Genomic DNA, 22,364 nt, shown 5'->3' on the forward strand with positions numbered 1-22,364 from the left:
TCTCTCTAACATGACTTACGCCGAGCCTGCATCACAAACTGCATGAACCAGGATCACGCGCTGCAGAGCCGTCTCCCCAGCCGGCAGTAAGGAAAGGCTGCCCAGTTAGCGAAGGAGCAGAGCGCTGCACACTTGGGCAGTGTGTTTCAGGGCAGGACATGAACCAAAGCTAGCGTCGCCTCCGAGCAGCGCGTCGGAGCCTCTGCTTCCCATCACCCTTCTGCTTGTGGGGAAACTGAGGCACAGGCAGAGGGAGCAACTTCAATTGATTCGCGGACCCCAATTTAACATGCATCTCTCTTCATCAGGGACAACGATAGCATTATATGTGTGTTTAGTTTACAGCTTTTTTTTTTTTAAGGAAACTGAAAAAACCTAACCCAGATTAGAAGGTTAACCCAGGTTTAGCTAAACCACATGGCAATCCTTAAACACCCACAGCAGCCGCAGCTCTCCTTGTTCGCTAGCGCAGGTAATGGTGCAACAGGAGTTGCGTCACCTTGTCTTCCCTGGGACCGGAATAAGTTAGTTGAACACACAAACAACCTCCCAGGGAATTAGTGAATTGAGGGCTGAACCCTTCTGCCAGGCAAGTGGCGTCTCATAGCATCTTCTCTGCTTCGCAGCCCTTCTCCTCCGCTCACATCCCAAATCACGGGGTGCGAGAGCAGCCGCGTGGGGACACTTGCTCATGGGCTAAACACGCTGTCCCTGTAGCTGCGGGGCCACGCTTTGGAGAAAAGCCACAAAGGCCTGCGTGCTGGGCTAGGAAAACCTCAAATGAATGCCTCGCAAGAGGTAAATCAGGGTAACACCACCTCTCCCTCCCTGCACCGGGGTGCAGGAAAGCCCTGCACCAGCACACCACAGATGAGCCGGCGGGACCCCAGACCGCTGGGATGCACTGAACTACCCTTGGCCAGTTTTCACCCATGTTTGCAGACCAGCGTGGGGTTGGCCAGTGCCGTTAGCAAGGTAAAAATAAATAAATAAAAGAAAATGCAGAGTCATTTGAAATCTCCTGCTTAGCAGGAGGGCACCACACACTGCCTCTTTCAGGCTGGGCTCTTCCTGCTTGCAGTCCTCCTTTATATAAATCATCCAGAGGACAGGTTTACACAGGAAAATTATTTCCGCATGCATTTAAACAGCTGCGCCTGTACAGCTCCTCATGACGGTGCACGATTGCTGCTTTGCAGCAGGGAAAGGCTTCCTCCGAACCAAACCCCTTTCCTCTCGCCCGGGAAGCACCCCACCGTGTCCCGGGGCTGCCGTGGGGAGCAGCTGCTGTGTCGGCTCGCCGTGCCACAAGTCAGCTGGGGACACGAGTGGCACTTTGGGCGAAGCTGCACCGCAGGATGCAGAGGGCAGGGGTGTGCCGGGGGTTGCAGAAACGCTGCGAGGAGCCCCAGCACTCCCACCACTGCCCCGGCTGGTGGGGCTGGAGACCACCGTCCCCCCAGACCACCTTTGCTGCCTCTGGCTTGGCTCCTTGCCCGGCCGTAGGGAGCGGGAGATGAGAGTTCAGGCAGAGGACTCTGCTCACATAAGGAAAAAAGAAAAATAAATGCACAGGGGAGGGGTGCAAGTCTGGGAGATGTGGCCTGGCCAGCCTGGGCGTGGTGACCTTCTCCAGCAGCATCGCCTTCACCTTTGCCTCCTCCACCAGGTAGAGATGTTCTTGCTTCCTCGGAGGGCAGAAAGACGGACAACACAGCTTTCAACTCGAGGTGCCCAAAAGATGGTGAGAGATGCAGCTGGTGGGGGGCAGCTCCTGGCTGGGGCCACATCGCCATGGGCTGGGGCCACCACAGGGACCCACCCCACCCAGGCACCGTCCCCAGGGCTCTGCAGCAAGAGCACAGCCCTTCCAGTTCAGCCCGTGCACCCACATGAGTCACCCTCCTCCTTCTCCACTACTCCGTAACCTTGACCATGGCCCTTGAAACTTCAGCTTCTTTCTCCACCCTTCCTCTATGGACTATGAACACTTCCAGGCCACAGCTATCTTTAGCAAGCATCTACACAGCATCCAACCCAGTGAAATGTGGTTTTATCTGAGGTTTCTAGGCGTTACCGCAACAGGGACAACACGTTCCCCCTCTCTGCAATGTGTCAGCCCTCTCTGAGCAGCCCAGGATTGCATCCAGCCCCACAGCAAGCTCCAGCTTCAACTACACACAGCTTTTCATCTAACAAAAAATCACCCAAACCAGAGCACGGAAATCCTCTGCCATCCCAGAGGGGGATCTGTGTGGATCTCCCCAGATAATCAAATTTAAACCACCACCGAAACAGACCTTTGATTAGCGGCCATGGAGTCCATTCATAGCGACAGCATGTCAGGTCAATGTTCACTCCCAAAATCAACTGTCTGCCTCGGGAAAGGGATTTTTTTTATTCTTATTTGATGGTCTGCATTTGAGGTCTAGTTAATAAACAGTGTACTTGGGTGTGCCATCTGGCCGGCCATAGAGCATGCCTAGAAATAATACTAATAATCATCATATGGTGGTGCTTTAAAAGGCAGTTTTACAAAGGCCTGGGCAAGATGATTGAAACCTATAAGGCATGTTTTGTGTGTCCCGAGAGCTCAGCCTTCAGGCAGTCTGCCTCTCAAATCAGCTGCTGTCAAAAAGGGTCAGAGTCCAAAATTACGCTGCTGTTTTACTCAGAGACTCATCTGAACAGTGGCTGCTTTTTTCTTAAGCCAGCGTACAGGAATTAACTTGTGCAAGTTAAGAGTTGGGCTGGCGCTTTAAAAAGTAAATAAATAAAAAATACAGCTTACAGTATTTTTAATGTCAACGGAACAGAAGCTGGTTGCTGGTGTGGGGCAACACTTGCGTGTCTCATCCCAAGCAGGGATTGCCTGGAGGGATGGAGGGACACGCACCACTCCTCCAGGGGCTCGGTGGCAGGTAGACATCAAACCCGGAGCTCCAGACCCCGTGTCTCCAGCACAAGAGCCAAAAATCTCATTCCTAGATTCACACACACATCTCCTTGCAATGCAGAAGAGGCTCTCCCACCCGTCGGGGCAGACCCTGCAGCAGGGACGCACCCTGGTACCTACATCCCGGATACCTCCCCCCATCCATCCCAGCCACAGACAAGCAGCAGATGTGTCTAGCCCCGTACTTCTGCCGTCTGCAGCCGCCCCACTTTAACGCAATAGAAACGATGGCTGCATTTGCCCGCCGGATTTTTCATCCCACTTCATTTTCCCATGCACATCGCTATGCACGAGGCTGCCCATCTCGCAGCCATACTGATGCCCCCAGCCCTACAACACAGACAACTGACCTAGTTTTCCCTTTTTAAACACCCAGAGGTCATCTCCATCTGCAGCAAACCCCACTGAGCACAGAAGAGAAACACAGAGTGACCTCTGTTAACATAGGTCCTCCTCCCCAAGTCTTCCTTCAAATTTTGCCCTATGCTGCCTCTTCTAAATGCCTGAGGATCTGCATCTCCCGTGTCCCTCAAGGCTGTAAAATGGTGCTGAAGAGGAGAAGCTAGGGAGGTCCTCTGCCATTTCTGGGTCCATACGTGTTGGGGTTGGATGCGATGGCTCGCTACGTGCATGAACTCCACCTCGTTCTCCTTCACGACTCGGAGCATCTCACCTGAAGTTCCCAAGGGCGTTTCTTGGCTCGCTCCACGCAGCGAGACGTGGGGAGACGTCACCCATGTCCATGCTTTGTCTGCTGCCCGGTGACTCAGAGGCAGGGTGAGAACGCTCCCTCCCAGTTAACCCAGTTGCTCCAGTAGCACCTCCCTCCTCTCCCAGACTTCAGAGATAAGATTTGCCCCATCTGCTTTTCTGCCCAATTTGCCTTTCCAGTAGATCTGACCAAACTCAGATTTTCTAGTCTGTGGCAACCCCTGATGCTTGAGGACACATCTTCCCATACCTAAAACAACCACTAAAAAAGCAAGTGAAAAACTCCACACTTTCCACCCCCAAGAATCACCTTTTTTAGTCAACTGGAGCATTGCTTTTAAGTTCTGGTTTTTCAGAGCTTACACAAACAGAAAAATGCAGCATTGAAACAAAAAGGAAGGACAAACATAGGGTTTGGGTGTTTGAAAAAAAAAAAAATGTATAAAATAATTACAATTACAAACAGCATGTCCCTGCAGAACATTTCGATTCTGACTCAGCCCCAGCCTTGGCAGGAAAGTGCAGGTGTTCAACACACGCTGAGCCTGGATCAAACCCTAAAAGACAACAAGGCTGATGCCAGCGCAAGGCAACCAGTGCAGAAGCCCACTGCATCTGCGCGCCGGTATCGCTTCCCTTGCAGGGCCCTGGGGAAGGGCCAGGGGCTCCGGGAACTGCCTTTGCTGCCGACTTTCTGGTGCCCAGGAAGGCTGGAAGTCGCTGCAGGGTGGTTTGCTGGGGGGGTTTCCTCCAAGGAGAGACCCTGTGTCTCACTGCCCTGCGAGCACAAGCAGGGGACCCAAAGGGTCTGGCTCTGCTCAGACCATTACCTGTAGGAATAAAATGACACCCTCAACTCAGCAACAAATCTCTAATGACCGCCGGATCACTGGAAGTTGGAAAAAAAATAATGGCATGCTGGCTTTTAAAAGGCAAAATGTGAGGGTGGGTAAGGTGAAATGAAGAGGAACACATTCATTATACAAGAGCTCAAAGCATCAGCTACGGTGACTTTCTTGACACAGCAAAGGAGAGGAGGAGGCAGGATTAAACACCAGGCAAGGCAGGAGCTGACACTTTGGTTGGGCTGCCGCTGCTTTCATGGTGCTCGGCAAGGGCAGAGCACAAAGCTTCGCTTGCCTCTGGTGTAACGAATATCCCTTTGGAAAACAAACCTCTCCAAAGCTCCTCTGCTCCCCTCCTGAGCTCAAGCGTGAAGGCAGTCCTGTCCGATAGGGACTAATGGATGCACAAGGCATTAAAGGAGAGGTTCTGCTTCCGTACAACTCAGAAATAGAAGTTAACTCCCTTGTGGGCTGCCAGGGCTTTTGCCACAGCTATGGGTATTTTTATAATCCAGATCTTGAAAGAGAGGAAAAATATGCTTCATGAATTTTTATAAGGCCAGCTTCCTTCCTACTTTTTCTTTTTTTTTTCTTTTTTTTTTTTTAAATACTAGCACCAGATGACAAGATCCATTCTTGCCTGATCTGCATCCCGAATCCCAAAATATCCCCAAATCCCAGTGCCGCGCACACAGCCCCCTGGGAGGCTCAGGGAAACGCCGCGTTACTCACTCGTCACACCGGGCGCTGCTGGAGCCGGCGGGGCTGCAGCCGCAGGGACGGCACCGCTGGCTCCTCCGCTCCAGGTAGAAGCCCTCGGCACAGCTCTCGCACCACGGCCCCGCGTAGCCTTCGAGGCAGGGGCACTGCCCCGTCGTGCCGTTGCATTTGGCCGCGCTGGCACTCCCCACGGCGCTGCAGTTGCACAGGTCTCCTGCAAGGGGAAAGAGAGGCTGAAACCGGCGTGCTGGGGGCACGGCACCAAGGAAGAGCCCGAGCGGGGCCAGCGCCACTGTCAGCACGGCTGCCCTCCCTTTGCTTACCCCAGGGTGGAAACATCGTCGCCGTAAGGATGATATTTCCTTTAAAATGTTGAGATGATTAAAAAAAAATGGGAGCACCCTGGGGTTTGAACCCCCATGGTTCATGTTTCAAATCTCTCTCCAAAAGAGAGCTAGAAGATCATGGGTAGAACTACTTAAATACATATATATGTAGCTGTATATAATGCCTGTATGTATATACACGCACTCATGGTTGTCTGGTTACGTGACTCCAGGAGCTGACAAGTGCTAGCTGTTGTAATATCAGGATAAATAAGCAACAGGTGGCAAAATCACTAATTATAAGATCCTCTGTTTCACACCACTGGAACACCTCCCATTTACCAACGAGCTGGTTGTTACGACACAGGACACGCGCAACACACCTACACGATGAACTGGCACCAGCATCTCCCACTCCTGGAGAGTGGATACAGAATCCCCCGACCGGGAGCTGAGGGAGTGGAGGAGCTCCAGGAGTTCGAGCCGATGGCAGGGGTCCCGACCGCAGCAGCCCAAGCTCCCCTGAAAATCTGCCCTCGGGGGAGCACTGAGCACGTGGAAATGGCTTTGAACGCCGGGGTGGTGGAGCTGGGGGCAGGACGGAGACCTCCTGGCTACCACCCTTCACCACCTAAACCACAACGGGCCACCTTCGGCCCCGTGGTGAGCGGGGACAGCTCTGGGGACCCACACATGTGCCCTGGGGACACTCCTTATTTACAGGGGTTATGGAAAGCACGCACCGAGCAGCTGCTTTTTTAAGAGAGGAGCAAATCTTTTGATCAAGTGACGAATTCCCAGTCGCCCCACACATTATTTCTCATAATACTTTAAAGTACCAAACGTACTGAAGCGAACAACTTCTCCCTGGCAACTTGTTTCTGCCAAGAGCTTTATCTCCATTCCTTCATTGCAAAATATTTAGTGCCTTAATAATTTAAAGTCTTTTTCTGCCAAGGGTGAATTATAAACAAGTATTATTTGCAGAAATAGTGCATAAAGCATCGGGGGCTTTACGCAACCGCTGGTATTTGTTATTCCCTGAGAAAAGCCAGTATTAAGGGCACTTCACGGAGAAGGGAGAGGCCAGGTCCCCATCCCAAGAAAACCTGACTTAAACAAAGCTCAAATCATGTCAAGAAGACCCAACACTAATGCTCCACGTCAGCACTAGTATTTCGGATTATTTAATATTTATATTGCACACCTGTGCCCCAATCCAATGGAAAGGATCTCAGCAGGTGCCTGGATTGAACCACGCTTAAAACCCAGTGACTTAATAAAGAATAATTTATGAATATGTAAGTAATCTGCTGAAATCGGACCACACTGAAGACCTCAGAGTGCCTTTGAAAATACAAGCCATAAGGTTTCCCCCATCACAGCAGCATTGTAAAGGCTCCCCGATGTCCTTGCCCTGGGTGCATTCGACGGTGGACTGCAGCAGAACGGGAAGGCAGATTACAGAGCAGTTTGGCAAACGCATTAAATGAACATAAAAACACAATTATAAGTTGACTTTTCAAGGAACGCTACAAGCCGAGTGGGAGGAAGGATCCCCCTCTCCCCAAAAAGGGACCACGCAAAGCCACAGGACCTCTCTAACCAACAGACAGCCAGGCTGCGGCACCCTGGCACTTTTTATCTGTTTTCTTCCAACGCACGAAGAAATATGAGTTATTTAGCTTTATTACTCTATCAATACATCCACAGTATCCACACAGAAGTCATTTTGTACCTACACACCTGTGAAATTGCACCTAAATTTTCTTCAATCTAAACTAGCAAATAGGACAAACACCTCAAGATCTGCAATTATCCACTTCAGCAGCCACTTCACATGATGAACCAAATTCCCATCCCAATTATCCAAGCGGAACCTTCTCGTTTTGGGCACTTGGGCTTCTCCCAGCCAACGGGAGCTACGAAAACTTGTTGAGCAAAAGCACTTTGGAGTTTGGCAAACATGCATCAAAACAGATTTACCTTTCAAAGCTCATTACGTGCAGTGCCATTAGACCTGCTAGACTTGATTAAGAAGAGAAAACAAGCATTGTATCAGTTCTAACGGCGATGGGAAGTGCCGAGAGGGCAGGTCCAGCACAGCAGTGATGAGCTGCTCCGTGCAGAGACCACCCTCGTGCTGCAGGAGCATCGCAGCCAGAGCCACCGCCGGCTGCACGCCGAGTCCATCCCGATGCTCCAGCAGCATCAGCCAAGAGCTGAACTTCTTCGGCTGGAAAGTGGTGGGTGCTACAAGTCAAATTCCCGTTCCATCCTGCTGGTGTGCATGTGATGGGTAAGAGTTCCTCCATGCTGACGGGCACCATCCATAAGCACTGCCCTGCTCCAGCCCTCTCCATCCAGCAAACCAGCACTGATGGACACGGCTCGCCAGGAGCCATCAGAGCCCAAAAGGACACGCTGGCACAGCTGATACCTGGGCACATTGCTGTGAAAATTAAATAGCCCCATGCACCGCAAGAGCCTGAAAGGCCCTTAGTGAGATAGGGCTGTGCTGTAGCAGGTTTTGTGAACTTGATTGATGAACTTGGTTCTGTGGCCATGCTTGCACTAGGGGAGAAAAAAGTGCTGTCCCCAAATATATTATACTGACAGGAGGGGGCAAAACTGATGCTGACAGCGTATTACCTTCCAAGGAAATCAGCCATGACAAAAAAGGAAAAACCAGAAGTCAGAGGAGGGGCTGCATATGTTGGCAAGAGCCTCACGTTTCTTTTGCCCTTTATCGAAGGACCTCAGTCATCCATCAAAAGGGTCTGGCCATCGCCAAACCGTGGTGCAACTCATTGGGAACATCATTGCTACTTACAGAAGCCCCACACGCGCCGGGCAGCAGCAGGAGGCGAAGGCAGGGTCCAGCCAGGCCCCGCTGCCTTATCTGAGGGATGCAAACACTAACAGCCTTGCTGGAAAAAGCAGCTGACTTTGGGTTGATCTTGGCAATGGCACCAACTACTAAACTGGGTTTTTCTTCCGACGGCAGGGTTATTCGTGCGCTGAGACACTTTTGGAAAGCTGTACGCTTTCCAAAAACACACACACAGCAACTTCCCAGTACCTTTTTTTTTTTCCCTGCAGGTCTTTGCCCATCAAAATTGCACAAGGTCGGGTCAAAACCTAGAGGCAGCTCAGCCTCAGCGGCCGAACGCAATGGCAACGCAGATGCCACCAGCTCTGCACACGCCGGTTCCCCAGGAGAATGCGAAATGCTGCAATAATCCAAAATAACACAGGCAAAAAGCAGCTTTTTGTTCACAGACTGGTGGAGCAGCGGCTCCAGCTGCCTCGGCAGCGACGGGGAAGGCTGGTTCCGCTGCCGGTGGGGGCACGGAGCTGAGTCCATCTGCTGCGGAAGCAATCGGGAAGCTGCAAAATCACCCCCAAGTGCGTGATAAGGCACAACGGGGCAGATACAGAAGACATCTCCCAAAAGGGTCGGTTCCTTGCAAGCCCTGCCTCCCCCAAACCACCCCAGAGATTTCTGGGGAGGGACAGTGGCTGGCTTCAGGGGAGCAGCATCATACATAGCCCCCCCTACCCAGGCCCAAGTCACCTTAGTTGCACCCAGCTCGGCTCGTGCATCTGCCTGGCTGATGCAACCCAAAAATGCCCTAAAGCCCCTTTGGTTGGGCAGCAGAGGAGAACTAGACAGCAGCATTAAAATCCATTGCCTAGCACAGCGTCGAGGTTTGACATGATGATGTACCAGACTATGAAAACCTGAGGCTTAATTTAAAAGACGCTTTGTTGTCCCGATGGCAGTCGGGTTCGAGAAGGCGAGAATGGTCCACAGCCAGAATAGGAAAGCGAGAACGAACATCTACCTTAGACTCTAGGAACGCAGCAAAGATGATGATGAACACTACAGAAGAAGATTAGGGAACATTATCCTGGCTCCTGGCCAAAGCCCGGATCTTTGGAGCCTTTATTGAGTTTTCTCAAGCAAGCGTTTTGCTTTTGAAGGTAACCTTCAAAAAACACCTTACCAAGAGCTTTTGCAAACGCAAAGGAATGATCAAGGGTGGATGAACCCCGGAGCTGCCCCGCGCTGGGATGCTCAGCCGCGGTTGGAGGTATTGTGTTGAGGTTGGGATAACGCCATCAGCAATGGGAGCCAAGGGCAAAGACCTCTCAGGGATGGGGCGCTGGTCCAAGCTCCGACTCCCGGCTCTCCCCAACTTGCTATAATCATTCGCCCTTGCTCTGCCTCAGTTTCCCCATCCGCAGGGTGTTCACACGCACACACACACACACACACCCAGGGCCGCCCAGCTCTGCTCGTCTCTGCCTCTGTTTCCCATTTCCAAAACATCAAGGTTTCCCTTCCTTCCCCATAAAGCACCATACAGCAGCTCAAAGCACTTGGCTATCAGGGATAAAAACCACCACCTTTGCTCGTGAAGGTGTTGACAGGCTTTAATTAACAGCCCAATGACATTTTGAGATCCCAGAAGAGAGGCACTATGAAGGTGCGTATCACTGCCACACGTTACTCCTTCAAGCAAAAAAACCAAACACCGCTCCCTTCATGAGCAGCATTTTAAGCTTTACTTTTCATTGCTTAGAGGCAAGTGGAGTAAAATAAAAGGTTTACAGTTTGCTACAGCGAGGGACACGCTGCTGTATGGGAGACAGAGATTTAACATGCAATTTCAGTTAGCTGCAACCCTGAATTGAGTAACTATTATACAAAAGTCATAGGTTACTAATAAACTGGAGAATAGTTATTTCTATTTTTTATGGTATTGGATAGACGCCATGGCTGTAAGCAGCACCAACACAACCAAGAACATGCCAGGTTTGCAGGACCCCGGGAGCGCAGTGCCCTGCGACTCCTCGGCGCGGCCGTCCGGCTCCCGGAGCTCAGCAGTGCTCAGCGCGAGCCCCTCCAGCCCACACCCCCGGGCAGGGATCTCCTTCTCCAAATCCCACCCCGATGCAAAGCCCTGCCCTGCAAACCCCAGCGACCTCCCAGCCTGAGCCAGGTCTGGCGTGACACTGCATGCCTTCGTCTCCCATCCCCTCCTAGTACTTAAGTAGGGCTCGTTCTGGTGTAAAAAATAATGTCTCGAATTATTTTTTCACATCCTTTCCGATTAGCAGTGTTTCAAGTCTTCGCACGTATTTTAAGCATGATTCCTTCTCCCATCCAAGCCACTTAATGAATGAATAATTTAAAAACCAGGTGAAATATTTACAAATGGTAAAAGAAGAAATCACTATGAAACACACAACGATGTCTATATGAAACCATATTTGCTGGGGACATCGTGAAACAGTGCAAATCCTCAACAAAGTCACCTGCTCACTGGGAGCCAACATGGAAAATCCAAGATGCACATTTTTTGTTAGAAGAACGCGCAGCTGAAAGAGCAAGCTGTGAAGTCCCAGGGATGCTATTTATGGTCCTGCTTTAAAAACATCCCCAGGGAGACAGCCATTTTCGATTCTCTGGACTAGGAGATGGGGGGGAATATATATATATATATATATATAAAAAACCTGGAGATACTGTTAGTTTTTTGGGTGCTAGTGCTGCGCCGGGAGCCAGAGGTGCGGCACGAGTGTGGTTTCTGCAGCGCAGTGCTGCAGGGCTGGCTGAAGCAGGCACCAGCAGGTATCCCACTGGATTTAAAGTAGCAGTAATGATGCCAGGCTTGGGGCACCTCCTGCCATTTGTTGGCAGAGGCAAAGCCAGACGTCCTCACCTCCTCCCTCCATCGTTTGCACCCTAATTCTTCCCCCTGCGCACATGGCTCAAGGTGAGCAGCCCAAAAGCCCAGCCAGTCTGAGGAGGCACTCACTTCTTGATTACCAAATGCTTGTAGTTACACTGGGTTTATACCAATGTAATCTCACTTCACACCAGTCTGACCTCCCAAATATTAAAACAGCACTGACTCAATATCCCATTAATTTGCACAGAGAGGATGAAGCTAGTGTATTCACTGCACACGACGGCATCCCATCCCTGGAAAGGCTCCGTTTTGGTATTAATTTAGCAGTTTCCCCCCCCTCCCCATACTTTATTCTCAAATTCAAGCCCTACCCTCTCTCCCTTCTTCCTCATTTCCCCTTCTCAATCCCTCTCCAGGCACCATTACAGATAACACAGGAATAAAGGGATCAGGCAGCAGGTTTAAAAATCTATCCAAGGCCATTTCCTTTCCCCTTGTAATTAAATTGTGGAACTCATTGTCAGGGGATGTTCTGGGAGCCAGAAATACCTACGGCTTCAAAGGAGGACTGGATAAGTTCACGGAGGACAGGTCTGCTGGTAGCTGTTAAACACAGGGATCTGGAAGAAGCATCCTGATGGGAAAGTCCCTGAAATGCTGGCTGCAAAAAGTCAGGATTATGCCCTGTCCTCTTGGCATCTTCTTCTGGCCGGTCTTGGATGGGTGAAGCTTTGGTCTGACCCAGCCTGGCAGTTTTAATTTTCTCCCCGTTGCCACTGCTCAGGGACGGTTGCAGCTCCAGTCCCCCCCCCAAACACACAAATCCCCCTTAAACAGTTAGACGTAGCTATTTCCACTGGGAATTTTGTCTTATTACAGCCAGAGATGCAGCTGTGCTGCACCGCTGCTCTTTCCCCCTCACCTCTCAACAGGCTATTTCCCTTAACCCCGAGAAGATATTTCATCCCCTCAATACGATCCACTGGCGGGCTAAACCTCCCCCAGCAAACTGGACGAAGGTCAGGACGGTGCCGTCCCAGCACGGGATATACAATAATGAGAGCATCTGCGAGCCTCGCCACAAGCTGCCGTCTGTTAAAAGAGAAGGTCCTATTTATCCCAGCCCTTGTAAAACAATTTACTGAGCTCCAGCCCGTCCCTTCCGCATCTCTGATGCCACCATCTCAGTGTGGTCAACTCTTGCCCTGGACTGGCTTTTGCATTCAACTCTGTCGCTCCTCCTTGGGTAGCTGAGGGCTACCAAGTTGATGCCATGAAAACAGGAGATGTTATTCCAGTGTAACAACGCTTTTGCCTTCAACCATTGCAGGCAGCGTGCCTTCACCCCGTGGCTTGCAGCAGATCTGAAAGGGTACAGGCTGGTTGAGCTCTCCCGCAGGGAGGTGAGGAACATCTGCCATGGGCTAACAGCTCCTGCAAGAATGGGATCAGAGATGAGCTGATGCACTGTAACTTCTTAAAGAGAGGTGTGCTGCTAAGTCCTAGGATTTATTTTGTGTGGAGTGCCGTCTAGCTGCAATGATGGTCGACGCTTGCGTTACGAAGGTGCATTAAAGTGCTCAGACCTGTACTTCACTCTCACTTGAGGCTACAACGCAAAGCCAAAGCGGTAGGAGGAGGATCTCTGCCTACTCCCAAAAAACTTTATATACATATATATGTGTCTTCTGTTATTCTGCATTCATTTTATTACTGAGTGCATCAGATTCGGGGCACTTACGGACTCCATCAAGCTCAGGGCACTGCAGAGCCAGGCGTGCTGCTGGTGAAGAGAACAGCACCATTCACATTAATGCTGTTAAGAGCTTTACAGGAGTCACTTGTGCTGTTCCATAAGAATATCGTATGGGTCAACAGGGGGGAAGAGACATGGATTTCTCAACGCTTATATATCACTCATAATATCGTTAAAAGATTAAACATATTTGTTGAGGAAAATTAAATCAGATTAAATCTCTCTCTTATCACTTGGAAAGCAGTACAAAGCCAAGGTCCCAACTCTCGGGGTCACCAGCAGCCACACAAGCACTTTTCATCAGCGTGAAGCAGGCAGACTTGGGGTTTCAGCCAAACTCTAGCTCAGCCCAGACCACGTCACCCCTCTGCCTTTGCTTTGCGTTTTCAAAGGGATGCAGCATCGCTCCCCGCTTCGGTTCACAGCCCTCCTACCCCACCAGCTCTGAGCAAAGCCGCCACTCCTCTCCTTCGGCTAACCACAGCCGAGACTCTCAGGCCTTAAACAAATGCAAAGGCTGCTTACTCCTGGGATTAGTTATTTTTATTCCTTTCCTGCACCTACAGTCGAACATACAGGCATTTGGTTTCTGAGGAGTTCCTGAAAGCTCCTCCGTGCAATGCAAGCACTGAACAATTTTGTTGCTTTCCCTTCCTTTTTGATGCTAAACAAGTTAGCAACCTGCGCAGCAAGCTTTGAACCGGCTCATTCCCCGGTAAACGTGCATCAAAGAAGTCAGACTCACAGGTGTAAAGCTGTCTTGGGAGACTAAAGGATCAAACCCTGTAAACATAAGCAAAAAAAAAAAAAAAGTAAAACATGGATTCTCATGAACCTCGTATTCCTCCTGCACTGGGAGATCCCCAGCTCATGGCACCGCCGGGGCTGACAGCAGGGCAAAACACCCGAGGAGCTCCCATCGACGAGACAAGAAGATGTCAGGAGAAGCAGGAGTGGTCCAGTAGTTATTAAGAACCAGGTAGTAACGCAGAAAGCTGTGCAGGAGGGATTACACAGCTGCAGCTAAAGAATTATTCCTACATAACAGTAAATTTCCACATGCAGACAAAGCCTCTGGATCTCTACTAAGCAGACTGCGTATAAAGAAGAACATGGCCCTAAAATGTTTATGATACAAGAAGCTGCAGTCACTTCAAATAGATCAAATAAATGCTTGAGGATTAAAACCTCAACAGCTAAAAAATGGAGCCAAGCCTTTTAATTAATTTGAAAATAGTTTTGTTGGCATTTTACTTTAGTTGGTTAGATTTTCCCACTAATATTTCCACAAACGTCTGCAACCATATAAATATTCCGTGTTTCTGTTTGAAAATCTCTGTATTTTTTTACCACCCAGTGTGTGACACAGCCAGGCCAGCTCGGGGTTTAGAGATAAACAGGATGAAATGTAACTTTGGCAAATACCTCCACAACAGCACACAGCGACCCTGGCAGCTCACACCCTCCGTAGAGACGTACTTTCTGCAGCACCTCTCAGGAAATTTAATCGTTTTGTCAGCAAAATGTTTTAGTTCAAAGATCAAGACACTTCACACAGGATGGGGCTGGGAATTTATTAGCAGACTTCAATTTTAGTATCTATCAACCATGTCCTAGCAGAGAAAGGGATTAAAAAAAGCTGCATGAATAATATGAACTATAATCATCTGTTGAAGTCTCTGTGTGCTCAGATCCCTGCAAAAAGTAATTAAAATCACAAACTTTACTTGGTGCTTTGGGGAATTGCAGCTAATGAACGAACACATTAATTTATACAGGAGCTTTAAAAGTGCTACAAAGAAAAACCCTGAGCAAGAATCATCCTTTCAACCATTTGTATTTGGGCTATAAAGTTGTGTTGCATGAATAACCAGCAAGAAAACAGGGGTTAGGAGACGAGTTGGAGGATGAGCTTGGATGGACCCCCTTTTTATTGCTTCCCCACCCTTCCCAGCCAGGCTCCCAGCACGTAGCCAGGGCTGGCACTTGCCTGGGCGAGGGAAAGGGTCGGGTTTTAGCTCGGGCTGGCTCCTCCAGCCCAGCTCCAGGCTCCTGCACGGGCTTGCACATGCGTGAAAACCCAAGTTCCTTTGCCTTCACTGCTGCTGCTTTCCTATTTAAAAGATACAACTGCAATGCAGACATCCTCCAGGATGAACCCTGCAGGGCAGGATTTCGGTGCATTAATAGGATACGATGGGGAAGCTCTACCCTTGCCACTCAGGAGGTATTTATTCAGTGGTCAAGGAAGCCACGGGTCTCCAGGCATCTCCCAAGCCACCAAACCCACCCATCTGGAGATGACAGCAGCGACGGCACGAAGCAGCAGGCTCTTCTCGGGGATCCCTATCAGCCTGATAAGTGCCAACCCCCCAGTCCCGTGCAATGACCAGCCCTCCCTTCGGAGGATTTGCTCCCACTTCTACAGCCGAGAGAAACGGGGGAGCCAGGCCCTCCTGGTCACTGAACCTGCTCTGCAGGGGAGCCCAGGGATAAGTCACCCTGTCGAGGAGAAATCCCTCACTCCTTAAGTTCTGGCCCAGATGTGGCTGGAGCAAAAGAAGGGGGAAACCCCCCAGGTACATTTGCATTTCAAGTAGAGCAGCAATGCACGAGCTGAGACACTAGCATGACATTAAATCTTTAAACAGAAGACTAATAAGGCCTTTTTAAGCCTGTAACTTTCCATATTGAAAGAATTACTCTCTTTCCCTCAACACTGGTATAAATCGGTTAAAGCCCCACACAGTGCTCATGCTGAGATAAAACGGGCAGGTGACACCAGCCCAGGCTCAGAGCCATGCAGGAGGTTTGCCCCGGTCCCAGGGATGTACCCGATTCCCTCCTCAGTTTTCAAAAGCCAGAAATTTTTAGATGCTTCTTTGCAGTGAATGTCCAAACCTTTCAAGAGCTGCCTCCGTACAGCTCCAAGATGGGCTGATGTGCCGTGACATCCCGGGGGGGAAACGCCACATCACCCTAAGTTAAGCAAAGAAAAGGATTTGTGCATCCTTCTCGCTCAGCAACAAGCTGCAGACTCCTCTGGGTGACATGTCGGCGAGGGCACGGTAAAGCCTTTCATTTAAATAACGGTCAGGTTCGCTGCTGAAACTTGTTGCAGTAGAGATAAGCAAAACTTTCTGTTCCTGACGCCCTTGACAGCATCCACTTGCCCAGCTGCGGTCGGAGGCACTGCCTGTCAAACAGCCACAGATCTCCCTTGGCAGCAGCTGCCTGGCTGAGAGCAGATGCTCCAGCAGGACAGCCCTGCCGGCGTGGCCACCCTCCTCCTCCCCAGATAAGCCGTTGCAGATGTCTCTCCTGAGCAATTTGCACCCTGACAGCATCAGCACTCCCCCTGACACCTTTTGCAGGCTCCCAAGGTCAGGCAGCAGTAACAGCCAGGTGTGGAGTTTAAGACCTCCCCCTCTGTCCCTTTTCTTAGGGATTAGTTGACCTAAGCCAGGGGTGCTGGTCGGGGACCCGCAGAAACGAGCTCACACACCACTAAAAAGGGATAACAACAGCAAGGTGCTACACTGGGGCAACTGGGTGGCTCCTCCAGCACTGCAACTGGTGCTGCTGGAAGGCGAGCGGTGTGAGATAAAGCAGCTGAACAAGGCAAAGCTAACTGGGAAGAAATATAAAAGCAAAGAGCGAGATATAAAATGCAAAAGCAAAAGCCAGCAGGCTGGCGGGAGAGGGGAAAAAGGAAACCAGTTCTGCAACACCCATCTTCCACCAGTACAGAGACAGCTCTGCACGAAACCATCTGATCGCTGCCCGGCCAAATAAGCCAGAAAGCTCAGCTCAGCATTTGGCACGCCACATTAGCCCTCGCGCCCAGCTGAAACAGCACAAACCGTTTGAGGCTGCCGAAAGCCCCATGACACTGTCGGGTCTGTACGGGAGAGCTTCGTCCTCCAGCCACCTTCTGGCATTAATTTGTTGTGACCGATTCAGACACTGTTGGTGCTGGTATGAACCGGTGCAAAACACTCAGGTGTCCTCAGCTGAGGCTCCCAAGGGCTCTGCCTTACTAAAAGCATTTTAAGTTCCCGTCCATCAGCTGCCCACCCAGGATGGTGGGTGCAGGCACCGGTCTCATCCCACAGCACCTAACTTCTCCTGCCGAGAAGCAAGGACCTCCAGCAGAGGATGGAGAACAGGCAGTGGTAACTTCTCAAACCACCACAGCTGGTCTTGCTGTAGATGACTCCTGTAGAGGAGAGGACTTTCCTACTGCCAAGAGCCATCAATGAAGGCAAACCTTCAGGCAGGTTCACACAGGACCCAGAATACGCGAGTTTTGACCATGTGAGCAGCAATATAGAAAATTTGAAGGCTGCGTTCTCCATCTTTGCTCCTTTATGTCACATCAAGGCTCGCCCAGGAGCCGTGGTGCAGAGACGATGCCAGTGCAGGGCTGAAGAGCCCTGTCCATAGGCCGGCACGCAAATCCTGGCCTGGCTTTATCACCTTATTTCCCTTCATGTTACCAGCTCCGACCATCACTCAGTGAATATCAAGACGCATTAAGGCAGCATCCCACTGGCAGGAGAGCTGCGCGCTGGGAATTTAAACAATACAAGTGACTTCCCTTTGCTTGAATTAACAAATAAAACCTTCCTTGCAAGGAATTCCAATAAGATGCAGATTACAGCCGCTAGATACCTTGAATATATAGCAATCAAGGAAGGCATCACAAGAGACCTGGGCTCTCCATCACTAAGACGGTTACAAACTGCAAGTCAAGAAGGGCAGATCTTCTTCAATCCCAAAACCACAGGTGAAGCATGCAGAGGACTCCTCCTTTGCTCCACTAACGAAGCCAGGGCTTGCCTCCCCCTCTTTATCCAAGAACTTTTTTGCACAAACTCAGTAGTTGTTGCTTGTTGCCCCCTCCTCAGGGCTGTCCGCGCTGCCAGGGCTCCGCTCCCGGGGAAGTTGCACAGGCTGCAACGCAGGGACTTTGTCCAGCTTGCAAGGAACTAATCTGCCCAGCTACAGGAGCTGCCTCCTGCCCGCACATTTGTCTGACACAATTAAGTTACTTAAAACGAAAATATGAAAATACGTTGCTGCAAGGCGTGCAGCCTTCCAGAGCCTTTTCCCCTCTAGACCTTGCCTGCTGACAGGCCTGCAGATGCAATAGCTTCTCCTTTCCTGAGTCACCGCGATTAACTCCTCCTGCTCTCGGTGTCAAATTCAGCTTCAGCGGGAACGGATGCGACCTCCAACCTCCTCCTTCCAGACCACCCTGGACCCAGCTCGGTGCCGAGTATCCACTCAGCTACCCACCCCGAGAGCTATGTGGGTGCAGGCAAGTGGGTTTTGCAGTCCCGGCCCATCGCTGCCCCAGGTCCACGGGTGTGCTCACACTGCCTCCGAGAAGAAAAAGGAACGGCCGAGCTCAGGCTGCTGTAAAGCCATTCTTTGCTTAGTACAGAAATCATACAGCAGGTGATAACGCATCTGCTTCAGCACCCTCAGCTGTTGTGGCTGAAACCTGCGCCCGAGGGAGGTGAGCTGCTGGGGACCATGACAGCCTACATCCCTCCACATAGGTACATCACGGTACAAGCTGCAGAGCTTGGACCTCTGGGGAGGTTTCCCAGTGAGGTGGCAAATCTCACTGCAAAATGCATCTTTTTTTGGTAGCAAAGACATAACCCAATTTCTTTACACCAGGTGTAGCCATGGTGTAACGAGGTGCTCCATTGACGTACAGAGGGAGCTGCAGCTTTCCCTCGCCACTGACACCAGGCAGAGTTACCGAAGCTTGGTCCAACGTAGGATGTACGTGGTAAGAAGTCATCCTTTTTCTTTCTCTCATTTAAAGCAGTCGCTCTTTCACTGGGAGGAAAGACAGAACAAAAGCATGGAGATGCTAACAGCAAGGGCGCAGGCGTGCAATCAATCCATAATTCAATACGAAAATACTGGGAACAGTGTCCTCCCCTGGCGAGGCGTCAGCGAGAGGCAGAGGAGCACTCTGCATCTCCTGGAAGGAGCAGATGCTCCCTCGGAGGGCTGCCACGGCCAGCCGGCCAGCTTTGGGGCACGTACAACCTCTGGAGAAGGCCTTCACCTTTGGGGGCAGCACAAGTATCACGCCCAGGTTTCCCTCCGAGCGAGCAGGAGCGCTTTTTAAACTGCTCTAATCATTCCCCGGGATGCGAGATGCCTTCAAAGGGAGATTTTAGACATCCATGAGAAGCGGGAGATGGACCAAGGGGGTTCACGCTGCTGCAAGACAAGAAGCAAGGTCAGACCCTGAGCCCCACCTCAGGGCAGGACCCGCTCCTCCGATGCACCCTGTGGACCACGGGACCAGGCAGACGTGTGTGCCCCCCGCCCCGTGTCACCGGATAATCCCCCAGCTGCGCAGGTGCTTCCACGATGGACCACAAGACCCCCCTCTCCGCCCAGCCCCCCGGAGAGCAGACCTCCCTCGTCCCCGCGGCAGGACAGCCGCGGCAGTTAGGATGAACAGCCGCCCACGACAACGTGAGCAGTTTAAATCCTTTCAAGACAAAATCGCTGAAGGGGCTCGTGCACGTCTTCTCAGCTGTTCTAGCATGAAGTGATGCTCTCCGCAGACACAGGGCAAGGGGCCACTGCGCACAGCTCTGCACGCAGGTGGCAAGAGGCGTTTTTACAATTTTTTTTTTGCTTTTTTAAGGAGGAAGAGGGCAGGCTTGCTTTGGAGAGTTTTAGGCTATTTTATGTTTAAGCTTGTGGAGAAAATCTGGAATGAAAACTTTCATCAGTAATTCCAGCAGGTGCCCAGGGCAATTCCTTTCAAGATTCAGCTCCTCCACTGGAGGAGCAAAGGGACAGACCCATTAACAAAGGCTTCTTTTATCCACGGTGTTAATAAACACTCACTGAAAGTGTTAATAAAAAGAAGCTTTACAGAGCCCGAGCTAAGACCCCCGTCCATCTCTGCTCATTGCATTTTCAAGCTTGGAGATCAAGTGAAGCCCCAACATCACAGGATTCATTCCCAATACACTTTCCTAAGTTTTTTTCCTACTCTAAACAAACATATTTAAATGCAGACTTTTATTCATCACAAACAAAGTCTCTTTCTTCCTCTCTCGTTCACTTTAAGGCTGTGCAGAGGGAGAGGGGACTTGAAGAGAGACGAAAACCTTTTGACAGTCTGAAGCCAGTGAGTCCCGGTTCTCTCATTGCTCCCGAGCTCGGTTCCAAGTTTAATAAAGGTATTTTGTCTCCTTGCTTAATAAGTGGAATTACCATAGCAGAAACTCCAGCGGGGGAGAGGGACAGCACGAAGCATGAGTAATCACAACTGGTTTCAGGCAGGTTTTGCCATTTGGGTCCTGTTTCAAGGTTATGACGCCATAGTGCTACGGGCTAATTTGGAGTTACCGTAACTCTTGCCAGACAAGGAGTTGTAAGTTATAATGTGCTGCAAGCAGGGAGAGCTGCTGGGATAGGGCAAAGAAAATGCCTTCCCAGCTGAGAAGAGAGGCTTCCTGCTCCGTAAGTTTTATTCTCTTATTTTATAATGCAACCTTGTGCTTGCCCTGCTACACTTTGCACGGGACACGGTGATGCATTTACTTCCAGCTCACATCAGGTGACTTGAATTCCCCCTTTGAGACCTTGTTTCACCTTTGCTTTCATCCAGCACCAGCCGAACTGGGTTACAGATATGGCAACGAGACGAAATTTGCTGGCAAATCCATGGAGAAGTTGAGCTTTCAAAGAGGGAACTGATACAGGCCAGGGCACGTCACGGAAAAAAGACACTTCTTATCACTGGAAGTGGGGAACTGCAGCAGATCCGATATCATCCGCTGGGGACCCGCTGAGCGGGAGCAGACAGCGGCAGGGGACATCTCGGTGCATCTAAGCTATACTCCAAACCTTTCTCCATCAACTGCAGGGATGGCATAAATTTAGAGGACAAATCCACCCCACGCGCGCAGCGCAGGGACAGAGTCCACCCACAGGGGGGTTCTGAGGGCAGCCGCCAGCCCCTGCCTCCCACTCACCTTTGCTTTAAATCCCCGAGCCCTGCAGCAGATTAATGACTTCAATCAAGGCCGCGCATCGGCTTTTAATTTCTCTCTCCTTAGTCATCACTCTGCTGCCGACACTGACAGACGCTGTAGCTCCATCCAGCCCTGGCTCCTGCCTCAGCCATGAGGTATTACCTGTATTTATTTCTAGCAATAGTTCACCTTCAAAAGGAAAATGTTTCCATTAAACAGCACAAGTTCAGCAACCACAAGTAAACAGTGACTTAAAGTCTAAGCCGGTTCTGAAACCTTCACGGTAAATACCGGGCCATCCAGCGGAGTACAACAGGTAGCAAACCCGTCCTGCAGAACAGCCAAATCCTCTTTAAATAGGCAAAACCTTTAAAAGCGTGACGGGGAGGAGGAAGCAGCCAGGCACAAGGTTTTCAGGCATCCTGTGCAGCGCTCCCCATCTCACCCACAGCTTAGGCACTAAACTAAGACCAAGTCTGAGCCAAGATGCTAAACCCAAACTACTGAATCGCAGGGTCAGAGCCGAGGCCCCCCGGCAGCACCGCATCACCCGCATCTTGCAACTGGGACAGCATCACCGAGGCAGAATTATCCTCGGCAAAGGCAGCATACTCAGTTTTGGATTGGCCAAACCAAGCCTGATCCCAAGTCAGAGATGCTCAAAGCCACAAAGCTTCCTCTGTAGCCAGTGCCTCAGCTAGAAGAGGTTTGCTGACATTTCTATCCCAAACATTTCCCAGTTTTTGAGGGCTTTATAATGACTGTTTTGGCATTGCAGGAGGAGGAGCGGTGCCCTCCTCTTCCACCAGCTCTGCTGCTGAAGAGAAACCCTGCAAAAAGGGCATCCGAGTCCCACCTGCAAAAGGGCATCCAAAATCCTACCAAATCCAGGGGAGCTGCAGGCACCCGACACAACCCTGAATATGCACCGAGAGGTTCTAGTTCAATATGGCAAATATTGCACACACTATTAAATATATTACCTGGTATTACATATATATATGTATACGTGGGAGAGGTATCAGCTCAAAGGCAAGGGCCATCTAGCTCACGTACGTACATGACAGTGGACACAAGGGAGGTCCCTAAGAGGGATCACAAAGTGATGGGTGGTGGAGCAGAGAGAGGGAAGCATAGATTCCCCAGCCCAGAAGCTTGAACTCACCATCTACACACCTACTGGAAAGCTTTTAAGGGGTTTGTAAACCAAAAGTCAGTGACAGCCGTTGCTCCAGGCACCCCTTGACACCAAACTGGGGTGCTGGGGGGGAAAGGACCTCTCCCGGGCACAGCAGGACCGTCACTCCCTCCACCCCACCCC

The 22,364-nt window shown here is 50.7% G+C and overlaps 1 protein-coding gene across 1 annotated transcript in view; it reads right to left on the reverse strand.

Annotated features, from left to right (window-relative positions):
- MEGF9 (multiple EGF like domains 9) overlaps positions 1–22,364 on the reverse strand; it is a 52,735-nt gene that overhangs the window by 18,162 nt on the left and 12,209 nt on the right. The window contains exon 2 of the mRNA XM_076355340.1: positions 5,245–5,446. Coding sequence (XP_076211455.1) covers positions 5,245–5,446 — 202 coding nt within the window. The remainder of the gene's footprint in view (positions 1–5,244; positions 5,447–22,364) is intronic.

Source organism: Aptenodytes patagonicus, chromosome 18, assembly GCF_965638725.1.
Source record: "Aptenodytes patagonicus chromosome 18, bAptPat1.pri.cur, whole genome shotgun sequence".
NCBI classification, from domain to species: Eukaryota; Metazoa; Chordata; class Aves; order Sphenisciformes; family Spheniscidae; genus Aptenodytes; species Aptenodytes patagonicus.